At 41.0% G+C, this 12,827-nt stretch overlaps 1 protein-coding gene across 3 annotated transcripts; it reads left to right on the forward strand.

The window, feature by feature from the left end:
* Positions 1-1,751: 1,751 nt before the first annotated feature.
* LOC132867958 (uncharacterized) lies at positions 1,752-3,691 on the forward strand. 3 transcript variants are annotated; one of them, XM_060900929.1, is made up of 7 exons: positions 1,752-2,286; positions 2,379-2,432; positions 2,525-2,578; positions 2,664-2,896; positions 3,043-3,202; positions 3,295-3,353; positions 3,460-3,691. In XM_060900929.1, the coding sequence occupies exons 1-6, from the start codon at positions 2,103-2,105 to the stop codon at positions 3,303-3,305; spliced, it is 696 nt and encodes a 231-aa protein (XP_060756912.1). In that variant the 5' UTR covers positions 1,752-2,102; the 3' UTR covers positions 3,306-3,353; positions 3,460-3,691. The 3 variants fall into 3 exon arrangements, with proteins under 3 accessions (XP_060756912.1, XP_060756913.1, XP_060756914.1); XM_060900930.1 differs by having other exon boundaries at positions 3,298-3,353; XM_060900931.1 differs by having other exon boundaries at positions 2,200-2,286; positions 2,371-2,432.
* The last annotated feature ends 9,136 nt before the right edge of the window (positions 3,692-12,827 follow it).

A 12,827-nucleotide genomic window follows, 5' to 3' on the forward strand; every position in this document is an offset into this window, starting at 1 on the left:
CCTAATTACCTGATAATGCAAGCCATTGGTAGGCTGCTATTAAGATTCCACATATTAAATGGCTGATTAGCTGGCCATTGCATTTTATCTTTTGCAAACTTGTTTAAAGACAACATTATTGGTGCTGGATTTGGTGGACCCCTTGCATTTGTGGCCTTAAGAAACAATATTTCAAATTATATCCCGCAGTACAACAGTTTTTTCCCCCTAATGATTTGGTATGTTCTCTCCTTTTTCTCTTGGCTATGAAAAACTGTGTGCATATCACTGTATTAGTGCAGCCTTCATTCATTGTTTCTCCATTCATTGTTTTTATAGCACATTAATTGAACCAAAGCTGAAATAGAAAGAGTAAAGTAGGCTACAATAAAATAAGTATATATGTCGCAAGTTGTATTAAGTCAAGTAGACTACAATAAAAAATAAAATGTAGATGTCTCAAGTATTCCAAACTGAGTTTTAAATTCACACAAAAAAACTAGACCAAGAGCAATTAAGCTTAGCCTACTTGCTAATGACAGCCATTCAGAGGCACATGAAATGGCTGGGCTATTAAAGCCATTGTGTGTGCATTCTGGCTTTTGGAAACTGGTTCAACCAGTTTTTGTTTTTGTAACTGACAAAGCTGCTATACAGCAACACTTTGCAAATTCAATAGATTGCCATATAACTCATGAGTTAAAGTACACAATGGCATATTATTGTAGCAGTGGACTGAAATTATTAATCTATAAGACTGCCTCGCGTGTGTGTGATGTCACGTCCTGTAATAGCTATGGTTAGAGAGCTCATTGGAAATGAGAGGACAACTGGATGTTTACGTTTTTGCAGAGGTTCTTTTTTTCCCCCTGTACACTAAACGAAAAGTCTAATGGCACAGCAATTCAGCATGCATCTATTTGAAAACGTTTCACCTTACGCCTACAGCAAGATCAACTGAAGGTATGTCGATAGTACAGCCATTTATTTAGCATGTTAGCTACCATGATGCCATCCTTTATGGAAAGAATCAAACTCTGCACTACAGTGAATTGTTATTACTAGAGTAATGCTGTAGTGCAGAACAGAATTACTACAGTGTTAGTGCAGTAAATGCTATAGTCTGGATAAAAATAAACGGCATACTGCAACGGCTCTGTACTTTAATGCAGAGGGCAATTTCGTGGACAGGAAACACTGCCGTCCTGCCGCAAGAAAAAAATGTATTGTTTTCGCATAAGGGATATCTGCCTCTATATTTACTAGAATAAATGGTTGTTGTTGCAAACTTTATGCGGTAGGCTATATGGGTAGAAAATAGAAATTTATTTTTAGAATGTGGTAGTTTTATATCATGAGAGGGTTCTATGGAAGTCATTTGTTAACATTTTACTATCTAAACGTTTGTATCGCAACGACCGCCCTCAGTTTGAAATGAACATAGACTGCTGATTGGCCACCAGGTTGCCTGACGTGGTGGGGGTGTGGCTGTGAAGACATGGATAATTGGGTTGATCGCAATGAACAGAATCAATTGCTGCTATCTTCGGACGCAGAGAGCACCTTTTGCTTCAACAGCTTTTACTATCATTCATATATATATGAATGAGTGATTCCACGCGTATGGGTACTGAAATGGGGACATGAACTTATTCACCTAAAACCATTTCTTTTTTTACCATCAGGTCACAAAACATATATATATATATATATATATATATATATATATATATATATATATATATATATATATATATATGCAAGTATGGTTGTAAACTGAAACACTGTGCTTAAATTTATGTTGTTGTTGTAATGTTGTATTTACATTTTCCCCGCTTTTCATTGCAACAGGTACACATTGTTTGCATGGTATTGCATTGCAGCCAATGAGTTCAAAGAGGTTGGCCAGACAGATCTACACAAAGGAATGGAAGAGGGCGCGGTGAGAGGTGTTGAATGTGCGAGCACTGGTGCGTGCCCAGCTGGATGCAGGAGATGCAGCAAACAGGGCAGAGGAGTCTGCGCGAGATGCAACAAGCAGGGAAGAGCAGGCTGCGCGAGATGCAGCAAGGACAGGCCAGGCTCTGCAAGAAGCAGAGCAACAACATAATGGACCTCAACACATGCCAGAGATACAACCGGCGGAGATTGAAGAACAGCCTGAGTTCATGGCAGAGCCAACAAGTTCGGTCAGCAGCTCGGAGCAGTACAGCAGCAGTCCCTCAACCCATGTCAGTCCAGCACCCAGCCGTCGGACATTGGAAGAGTCGTACATTGAGGAACAAACATCATCCGACCCAGTTCAGGGTACATTTGCTTTGAATTTTATATTTACTATCTGATTACAAGTTCTTAACCAAGAAAGCAAACACTAACAATTTTCTTTTCAAGAACTTCAGGAATGACCCATGGCGAAGAGGAGGGGGCTTCAGGCATGACTGCCGTAATAAGGCGTAAGTACTTCATACACACTTGTTGATGTTCACACAGGAAAAGTGTATTGGGTATAAAACTAAAATGAATTTCATCTCAATTCTACCTGTAGTCCTGGAGGAACGAAAGAGGCTCCTATTGAGGACGATGGATGACACAAAAAGAAGTAAGTACTATATACACACATTTTCACATATGACAAGTATATTATGTTCAAAAACTAAAATGAATTCTATCACAAATGTACCTAGCCATGGAAGAGCACATGGGGCGAATGACTAGGAGAATGGAGGCTATGGAGAGGAGGATGGAGGCTATGGAAAGGAGGATGGAGGGTATGGAGAGGAAGTCAGAGACATTGGAGGCTGCTGTGGTCTCGAACCCGCCTCAGCCTCCTCTGCAGGAAGATGTGCTGTTGGGCCTATGCAGCACGCTGGAGGAGCTAGACAGGAGTCTGGCTCAACCAGAAAGAAGGAACCAAATGGTAATTAATTGGACATAATTATATATGAAATAAATTGTCATTGGTAATGTATTGATTTGGCTAATGAAAGTAGACCACATAAGCTCTCCAAATTCATTTTCATTGTATACTTATATTTTTCTTGTTTTTGTTTGTTTTTTTTGTAGAAACATTTCCTTGAACGCCTGGGAGGGGCGAATCCGGGGGCAGCCATTCGTCGCATTCTACGCCAGGTGGCTACCAACAATGTCCTGGCGCAGTACAGCCTGAGGGGGAGGAGAGCAAAAAAGCCTTTCCAGAACTTAACCCTTTGCAAAATTATAACGGGTAAGTGTTCATACATTTTTCAAATCAGTGTTATGCCAAGTTTGACTGAGATTTAAATGTGTAACTTTTTTTTTTTAAACTTCCCTGGCAAGAAGGTAGCTGATATTGAGGAGTGCATTGGGCATGCACTGAAGTTTGCACCACACAGACGGTAAATTAAACTTTAAGTCTTTTATCAATCGCTGAATATTCACAATAATTAAATGAAACGTTGGCACTAAGTTGGTGTTAAACGTTTTGTTTCTTATTCTTTTTAGGTCAGCTGATCCTCAAGATTGAAGACGTACACCAACTTCTATGCACACGCACCCGCTTTTGGCATTTCTAAAATTTTTCTTATTTTTTGCCTTTATTGTATTTTATTAAGAAATAGTTTTCATAATTGTCTATAGTTGTCAGATGTTTTATAATGTATAATAATGTTGCACTGTGTTGCTGAGGTCCTTACCAATGTTGTATTCTTGATATTTTTTTCTATTAAACTTTCTAGTCCTGCAACATTTTCCTGGTCATTCATCACTGCTTATATGTTCTGAAGTAAATAGTTGTCATGCAACCAAAACTTTTACAATGAATTACATACTACAGAAATATGACAACATTATGGTGAGGGAAAGAACATTGGGGGAACACTGAGGGAACCAAACATGTAACCAACGAGGTTACTAGAATGTTGTAGGGGAACCTTGTGGGAACCAACACATAATAAACAAGGTTGGGGGAACATCAGGAGCACGTCTAGGGAACCAAACATGTAACCAACAAGGTTATGGGAACGATATGGAAACGTTGAGGGAACAAACATGACATGAACAAGGATAAAGGGACGGTGTGAGAACGGTGAGGGAACCAAATGGGAACCACATGAGTAACGTTCTGGGAACCAAAATTAAACTTTCCTGCCAACCAAGTGACAACCTAAACAGAACCAAAAATGACTTTCAGGGAACGTAGCCGGAACCAAACTGGAACCAAAGGCTCATGTTCCAGGAATGTTCTGGGAACCAAAAATTGTTAGTAGGGTCTGATGTCTCGAGGCTGAGAAGAGTTTAGAGCTGACTCACTCATTGGTTAGGACTTCATTGCTGGGACAGAAGACCATGGCAGTGTATGTTTATGTCGGAAGTGACAGATGAATTAACCAATCAGATTTTGATTTATAATGGGAGGGACCAGGTGGCACAGTGGTGTAGTGGTTAGCGCTGTCGCCTCACAGCAAGAAGGTCCTGGGTTTGAGCCCAGCGGCCGATGAGGGCCTTTCTGTGCGGAGTTTGCATGTTCTCCCCATGTCCACATGGGTTTCCTCTGGGTGCTCCGGTTTCCCCCCCAGTCCAAAGACATGCAGGTTAGGTTAACTGGTGACTCTAAATTGACCGTAGGTGTGAATGTGAGTGTGAATGGTTGTCTGTGTCTATGTGTCAGCCCTGTGATGACCTGGCGACTTGTCCAGGGTGTACCCCGCCTTTCGCCCGTAGTCAGCTGGGATAGGCTCCAGCTTGCCTGCGACCCTGTAGGACAGGATGAAGCGGCTAGAGATAATGAGATGAGATGAGATGGGAGGGACCAAAAATGTATCGCTCTTGGTCTTCTCGAAGGCCAACGCTAGCTTAACTGTGAGTCGGCGCCGTCAGTGCAGCAGTGAAGTCACCTTCCAGCCGGTGTAGCATTCATCAATAGTGTTAACGAAAGCTAATAAAGCGGTCAAGCCAGTGCTATTGAGAGCAAGTAGTAGCACAGACTAACGACTGAGAAACTAAGATTTCTGTCTCCAGACTCTTCTTCCACACACGCTCACCACAGTATTTTTCACTCAGACTTAAGTATTCATTCCCCTGTGTAATTTACTTAGTTACTTTTAAAATCAACATCAACAACTACACACAGTGGAGCTACCTGGCAGCCTGCCGCTAATCCCTTATAGAATCCTTTGCCCTGTTGCTTTTTTGGTGTGTCTGGCTATGTTTTGGCTGAGCTGAAGTCCCAGCTCTAATACTAACAGTTCACCACTGTTAAAATCCAAAGAGTAAAAATTTGTTTTAAGGTGAGCATTAAAAGAGGGTGGCATGGTGGTGTAGTGGTTAGCACTTTTGCCTCACAGCAAAAGTGCTAACCACTAATTGCCAACCTAGTGGCCAAGGGGGGGCCTTTCTGTGTGGAGTTTGCATGTTCTCCCCGTGTCTGCGTGGGTTTCCTCTGGGTGCTCCGGTTTCCCCCACAGTCCAAAGACACGCAGGTTAGGTTAATTGGTGGCTCTAAATTGACCGTAGGTGTGAATGGTTGTTTGTCTCTATGTGTCAGCCCTGCGATGACCTGGCGACTTGTCCAGGATGTACCCTGCCTCTTGCCCATAGTCAGCTGGGATAGGCTCCAGCTTGCACACGACCCTGCACAGGATAAGTGGTTACAGATAATGGATTTAAAAGAGAGGGAGACCATCCCAGAGCTTAGGGGCAGTGACTGAGAAAACCTGAACTCCTTTTGATTTTAACTGTGACTGGGGGACAGAGAGGAGCAACTGACCGAATGACCTGAGTGTCAAGCTTGAGTGTAGGTGAGCTAAAATCAACTCGGCCAGACCAAAATACAGAGAATTTCAGTAGTCCAAGCAAGAAATGATCATGGACAATAGTTGCAAAATCCTTCTGAGAAAGCACCAGTTTTAATCTGGCAACAGAGTGAAGATGAAAGAGGCTTCTCTTGACAACAGCATTAATCTGCTTCCCAAAATTTAACAGTATGACAAAAATGACACCAAGATTTCTGACAGTCATTTTGGTTTGTGGATAGTGAACATAACAGTGAAAAAGGATGTGGGACCAAAAATAATGACTCCTGTTTTATCTTCATTCAGTTGAAGGATGTTATTTGCCATCCAACATTTGCATCATTTAGACATTTTAGCAGGTTACTTATGGTGCAGATTTTGTCAGATTTAACAGGGAGGTAGAACTGGGTATCATCAGCATAACAGTGGTAAGGAACGCAATATTTCTGAAAGCTAGAACCCACAGGGAGTGTGTACAGGGAAAATAAAAGGTTGCCCAAAATGGAACCTAGGGAGACATCACATGAGATGGGTGCAGATCAGGAGAAAGAACTGCTAATATTAACAGAAAAAGTTCTGCCCATGAGGTAAGAGGTGAACCAGTTCAGAACCTTGGATGCCAACCTCACATTTAATCCAGACATTTAATCAGGATATTGTGGTCAATAGTGTCAAATGCTGCACTGTGATCCAGTAGGGCTAAAACTGCACATAGGCCAGTATCATGGTCATTAAAATGTCATCCCTGACTTTTAGCAGTGCAGATTCAGTGCTGTGTAGTGCTCAGAAAGCAGCCTGGAATTTATCCAAGGTATATAAAAGTAGATAAGAGGATCCTGAGTGAAAACAACTTTTTCCATGACTTTGGACAGAAATGAGAGCTTAGAAATGAGTCTGTAGTTCCTATGAACAGAGGGATAGAGATTAGGCTTCTTGAGTTAAGGTTGAACTATGGTGTATTTGAGATGTGGAGGTACAGCCCCAGTGATTAAACAGCTGTTTATTATGGCCAGGAGACCAAATGTGGCAAAAACCTCCTTAAAATGCATGTGGGAAGGATGTTCAATGTACAGTTCAAATGTTCTTAAATGTGAAACAATCTCAGCGATACTGGCTAAAGGCTATTAAGGCAGCTGGGTGGTAGCATTGGAGCAGATGAATCTTTGTTTGGAAGTTGAATTCTTGACCTCATATTTTGGATTTTATTGATGAAAAAAATTAGGAATAACTCATGTGCCAACTGAATTTCCAGGAAAGTGGGGGATACAGGATTTAGGATGGAGTTGATAGTGGTGAAGACTACTTGGGGCCCATGAGTGTTTTTTTTAATTGAATTAAATTTTATTTTACAGTTAATCCAGAAACATACATTGCTTTTGCAGTTTTAAAAGTGGATTGGTATTTTTTCAGGGACTCAAGACAAATTTCATAAGATTCTTATAGTCTGTCTTTTTTCCACCAATGCTCAGCCTTCCTACACTCCCGTCTGAGAGCATGAATGGTCTCATTTAGCCAGGGTTACATATTGTTTTTAGCCTTAGGTCTCCTGGGCTTATTACGTACACTATAGAATAGGTCCAGCAGCTTCTTTGCATTAGTGCAGTGAGACAGGACTTCCGTGACACGGGGCAAGTGAGTAGTAGTGAATACTTCACAAAATTGTCAGAATGTGGTTGGAATTAAAGAATGTGAGTAGTGCAATGACTGGGAGGTTATAGAGTGGGGACAAAACAGTATAGTAATCAAATATACTGTGCACTGAGGGGCTCCGGTTGAAATTATGGATTCTCTGAGGTGATTGGCATAGTACTATTTTGTGAAGTGCACAGCTAGTCACTGAAGAGAATACATAATTCCTGGTGCCTCTCAGTGCATGGTATATTTGATTTATATCCCTCATCAAAAAATTCCAAACTAAAAGTGTTAAGATTGAATCTCAGCATAAACTCACTGGAGGCAGCCATATTTGTTATTTATGTCAGGGTGACCTTTGACCTGCGCATATGCAATGTACCATGCTATCGCCGGTCTCGCTAGGCATGATCATGATACGTAGATCAGCTGTGACTCGAATTGGCTGTATAGCTTGAAATTGTGACGTCAGTTCATGGTATATCTGAGATATACCATGACTGACTCACACCATGTCCTTTTTTTTTTTTTTTTTTTTACATTTTTGACATCACAAGATACATTACTTAATCAGTGGTGGAACTATTTTCTGTCATGTGAGCCATCCTTGGCCAATCCCTGCATGGGAGTTTTTTGATCAGAGATATAAATTCAAATATTACTGAGTTGTGGTCAGAGAAAACAGCATCAACCATGGCCAGATTGTTTACCATGAAGCCAGAAGTTAATACAAGCTCTAATGTGTGATCTTTTGATGTGTGGGACATGAGAAAAATTGTGTTAAATTAAACGAGTCCACAAAGTATAGGAAGTTTCTAACCAGAGGTTTTGATGGACAGCAGATGTGAACGTTAAAGTCCCCTAAAAATAAGCAACCTGTCAGAGTAAAACACCAGGAAAGACAGCAACTCTGAAAATTCATTTATAAAATCCTTATTAAAATTTTGGTGGTCTGTACAACAGTGCAGACTTTACAGGGATGATTGAGTCCATCTTCACAACTTGCACCTCAAAACTTGAGAATTCATCTCCATGCAGTAGCCTACTGTATATTTCACTTGTTTCCTCAAAAATACAGGCAAGTCCACCACCATGGCTGGTAGCCCTTGGAGAGCAATCTGAGGGGGCAAAATCACTGGCATTGAGCCATGTTTCAGTCATGAATAAAAAGTCCAATTTATGGGAAGAGAAAAAAATCATTTGTGATAAAAGTTTTATTTGTCAGAGACTAAATATTCTGTAGTGCCATTTTGACAGAGAGGGGCTCCATGAACAACATTTCAGACAGGATGGGTGATGCAGCATAATTTAACAAGCTGAGAAGTTTGGAGATCATTCCGTGACTTTCCGCTTTTAATTTTCCAGGGCAATGAGGGAGGGCAGACCAAATAGTCAAGATAAGGCCACTGGTGGAGGTACAGTGGTGCTTGAAAGTTTGTGAACCCTTTAGAATTTTCTACATTTCTGCATAAATACGACCTAAAACATCATCAGATTTTCACACAAGTCCTAAAAGTAGATAAAGAGAACCCAGTTAAACAAATGAGACAAAAATATTATACTTGGTCATTTATTTATTGAGGAAAATGATCCAATATTGCATATCTGTGAGTGGCAAAAGTATGTGAACCTCTAGGATTAGCAGTTAATTTGAAGATGAAATTAGAGTCAGGTGTTTTCAATCAATGTGATGACAATCAGGTGTGAGTGGGCACCCTGTTTTATTTAAAGAACAGGGATCTATCAAAGTCTGATCTTCACAACACGTTTGTGGAAGTGTATCATGGCATGAACAAAGGAGATTTCTGAGGACCTCAGAAAAAGCGTTGTTGATGCTCATCAGGCTGGAAAAGGTTACAAAACCATCTCTAAAGAATTTGGGTTCCACCAATACACAGTCAGACAGATTGTGTACAAATGGAGGAAATTCAAGACCATTGTTACCCTCCCCAGGAGTGGTCGACCAACAAAGATCACTCCAAGAGCAAGGCGTGTAATAGTCGGTGAGATCACAAAGGACCCCAGGGTAACTTCTAAGCAACTGAAGGCCTCTCTCACATTGGCTAATGTTGATGTTCATGAGCACCATCAGGAGAACACTGAACAACAATGGCAGGGTTGCAAGGAGAAAGCCACTGCTCTCCAAAAAGAACATTGGTGCTCATCTGCAGTTTGCTAAAGATCACGTGGACAAGCCAGAAGGCTCTTGGAAAAATGTTTTGTGGATGGATGAGACCAAAATAGAACTTTTTGGTTTAAATGAGAAGCGTTATGTTTGGACAAAGGAAAACACTGCATTCCAGCATAAGAACCTTATCCCATCTGTGAAATATGGTGGTGGTAGTATCACGGTTTGGGCCTGTTTTACTGCATCTGGGCCAGGACGGCTTGCCATCATTGATGGAACAATGAATTCTGAATTATACCAGTGAATTCTAAAGGAAAATGTCAGGACATCTGTCCATGAACCGAATCTCAAGAGAAGGTGGGTCATGCAGCAAGACAACGACCCTAAGCACACAAGTCATTCTACCAAAGAATGGTTAAAGAAGAATAAAGTTAATGTTTTGGAATGGCCAAGTCAAAGTCCTGACCTTAATCCAATCAAAATGTTGTGGAAGGACTTGAAGCGAGCAGTTCATGTGAGGAAGCCCACAAACATCCCAGAGTTGAAGCTGTTCTGTATGGCGGAATGGGCTAAAATTCCTCCAAGCCAGTGTGCAGGACTGATCAACAGTTACCGGAAATGTTTAGTTGCAGTTATTGCTGCACAAGGGGGTCACACCAGATACTGAAAGCAAAGGTTCACATACTTTTGCCACTCACAGTTATGTAATATTGGATCATTTTCCTCAATAAATAAATGACCAAGTATAATATTTTTGTCTCATTTGTTTAACTGGGTTCTCTTTATCTACTTTTAGGACTTGTGTGAAAATCTGATAATGTTTTAGGTCATATTTATGCAGAAATATAGAAAATTCTAAAGGGTTCACAAACTTTTAAGCACCACTGTATTAGCAGGTGTATTCATGCGAAGCTTGAATGTAGCAGGGATGCCAATCTATACCCAGGTCAGTACAGTCTGGTTCCTCTCAAGGCTTTTCCTCATGTTGTCTCCTGTTTTTCTTCCCTTCCCGCTGTCACTATGGATATGGATGGATTGATTCCTCCATGATCATTAAAATGGAGTATGTTTCTGGCTCAGCTTCTATTTATAAAGAGTTGATTATAGCTGTAGCCTTGCAGTGGACTAGCGTCCCATCCAGAGTTTATTCCTGCCTCATACAAAGTGTTCAGAAATATGATGTCTATGTCCATGGATTCATAAAAATGAAAAACTCATTGGATGCTCTGTGATGGCAAGATATATTTTGAGCAAACAAGAAGAATAACTATGAATCATTCTTTAAAAGTATTACAACTCGTATGTTGATTAAGAGATGCAGGTTAACAATACACTGTCATCATTTAGTTCTGTAGGAATATTGAAAATAGTGAATCCCAAAGACATGTGAAGGATATACTGTACTTGTTTTTGAAAGAAAAAAAAAATTAAATGTGAAAATGAGAGATTTTCCCCCATATTATGTTTAGAAAACCGTAGGTGCTAAAGAAGGCAACTGGACTTGCTTGAAATTCTTGAAGACTGAAATTCTTGAAGACTTGAAATTCTTGACGACCTCTCATCTGAAAGGTTTCTTCAGTTCTGTCTGACTAGTGGGGAGTTCCAGGTATTTATCCTCTAGTGGATCAAAAGCAACCCTAAGGAGAGTCGTTGAGGTCACCTGGGTCATTGAGTCATCCTGTAGGTGTAGGTCACTGGGGGCCGGGTGTGAACGGTGTTAGCAGCCTAGAGAGTCGTTAGGGTGATCTGTGGGTTGCTGACTCTCTCTGCCATCATGTGAGTCATTGAAGTCAGCTGAGTCTTGGTGTGGATGTGTATTCAGTTTTCTGGGAAGTGTGCCAAAGACTGCATTGTAGGTGGCTGGTAAGTGGTGTCTTAGGCTACATCCACACGACAACGGCAACGAGATGTTATTTAAAAATATATCGCGTCCAAATGGGCAACAATCAGTAAAATATCAGGTCCATATGGCAACGCAATGCTTGCTGAAAACGATGCAATACACATGCCACACCTCTAGGGGCGCTGTAAGACGGTCCCTTCGGAGACACCAGAACAATAGAAGAAGTAAGGATGCATATTAGCCACAAAGTCAGGAAAATCTGTTTGTAAAATTACATTATAATGACCAAATACAATGAAAAGTATTTTTCCAGTCTCACCTGTGAAAGGTAATCCCATGTGATCTCGTTTGGATGGCAAACCTGTTGGTACAGTTAAACGCAGCTAATCTTTATTCTCCGCTTTGACCTCTCCAAAATGGCGGCGAGGATGACCTATGATTCTATGTGGAAGGCGGTGTCTTTAATGGTCTGGAATAAATTGAATGCTAATTAAATAATGATTAATTTGCTCCTCTACGCCCTTTTTGAGGAATGTATTGTAGGACTTAAACCCACATCTGAAGAGGTGAGATTGCTCTTTTTTTCTCTATTTTTGCTGGCGGGATTGACTCTCTCTCTCTCACTTTGCACCATTACACAATAAATATTCACAGTGAAAATATTTTGTAAGCGCGTTTCATGAACCAAGTTATAGGATTTGTTGACAACTCGCATCGCAATGAGAAGATCATTGGCACTACTGGTGTTAAGAATCAGACCATTTCATAAATGAATATTTTGCTGTAGAGCTGCAGTGTTTGTACAATTGCATGTTTTTGCTTCACTATTACCGTCACTATTCTGCTTCTTGCATTACTACTGTGAACTAACACTGAACATAATAATAATAATATCTAAGCTTGTGTTTCACTCTCACTAGTGCTCTGTAAGGCTTTTTCCTGGTGATATTCGTTACACTTCTACCCGGCGTGAAGCACTCACAGTCATGTGGTTGTGACGTCATCGTAAACAAATCCGTTTTACTCATCCAGACGACTTCACAACGGCAACGTTGCCAGATCTTTCCACTCTGGAACCCGTTCTCAAAAAGATTGCGTTTTGGGCACCCAAAACGCCGGTGCCGTGTGGACGCCAGGCCTAAACGATAAGCAATTGTATCGGAGTCACCTGAATCCGTTGCCGTGTGGACAGGGCCTTAGACCACCTCCTCTGTCCAGTGATGGTCATTCCAGGTTGACGAGGATGGCTTCTTTTATTCCTCTTTCAAACCACCAGCCTTCTCTGGCTAAAATACGTACACTGCAGTCCTGAAACGACTCTCCTTAGGGCTACTTTTGATTCACTAGAGGATAAATACTTGGAACTCCCCACTAGTCAGACAGAACTGAAGAAGCTTTTTGGATGAGAGGTGAAACATCTTCAAGAATTTCAAGCAAGTCCAGTTGCCTTCTTTAGCACCTATGGTTTACTATGACC

The sequence above is a fragment of the Neoarius graeffei genome, chromosome 19 (genome assembly GCF_027579695.1).
Source record: "Neoarius graeffei isolate fNeoGra1 chromosome 19, fNeoGra1.pri, whole genome shotgun sequence".
NCBI lineage: Eukaryota > Metazoa > Chordata > Actinopteri > Siluriformes > Ariidae > Neoarius > Neoarius graeffei.

What these genes read in the sequence shown, in the direction of transcription:
- LOC132867958 (XM_060900929.1), top strand. Translation starts at nt 2,103, where the DNA reads ATGCCAGAGATACAACCGGCGGAGATTGAAGAACAGCCTGAGTTCATG. An exon ending in GATGGATGACACAAAAAGAA is followed by an intron (nt 2,579 to 2,663) that starts GTAAGTACTATA and finishes AAATGTACCTAG; the next exon opens with CCATGGAAGAGCACATGGGG. An exon ending in CAGAAAGAAGGAACCAAATG is followed by an intron (nt 2,897 to 3,042) that starts GTAATTAATTGG and finishes TTTTTTTTGTAG; the next exon opens with AAACATTTCCTTGAACGCCT.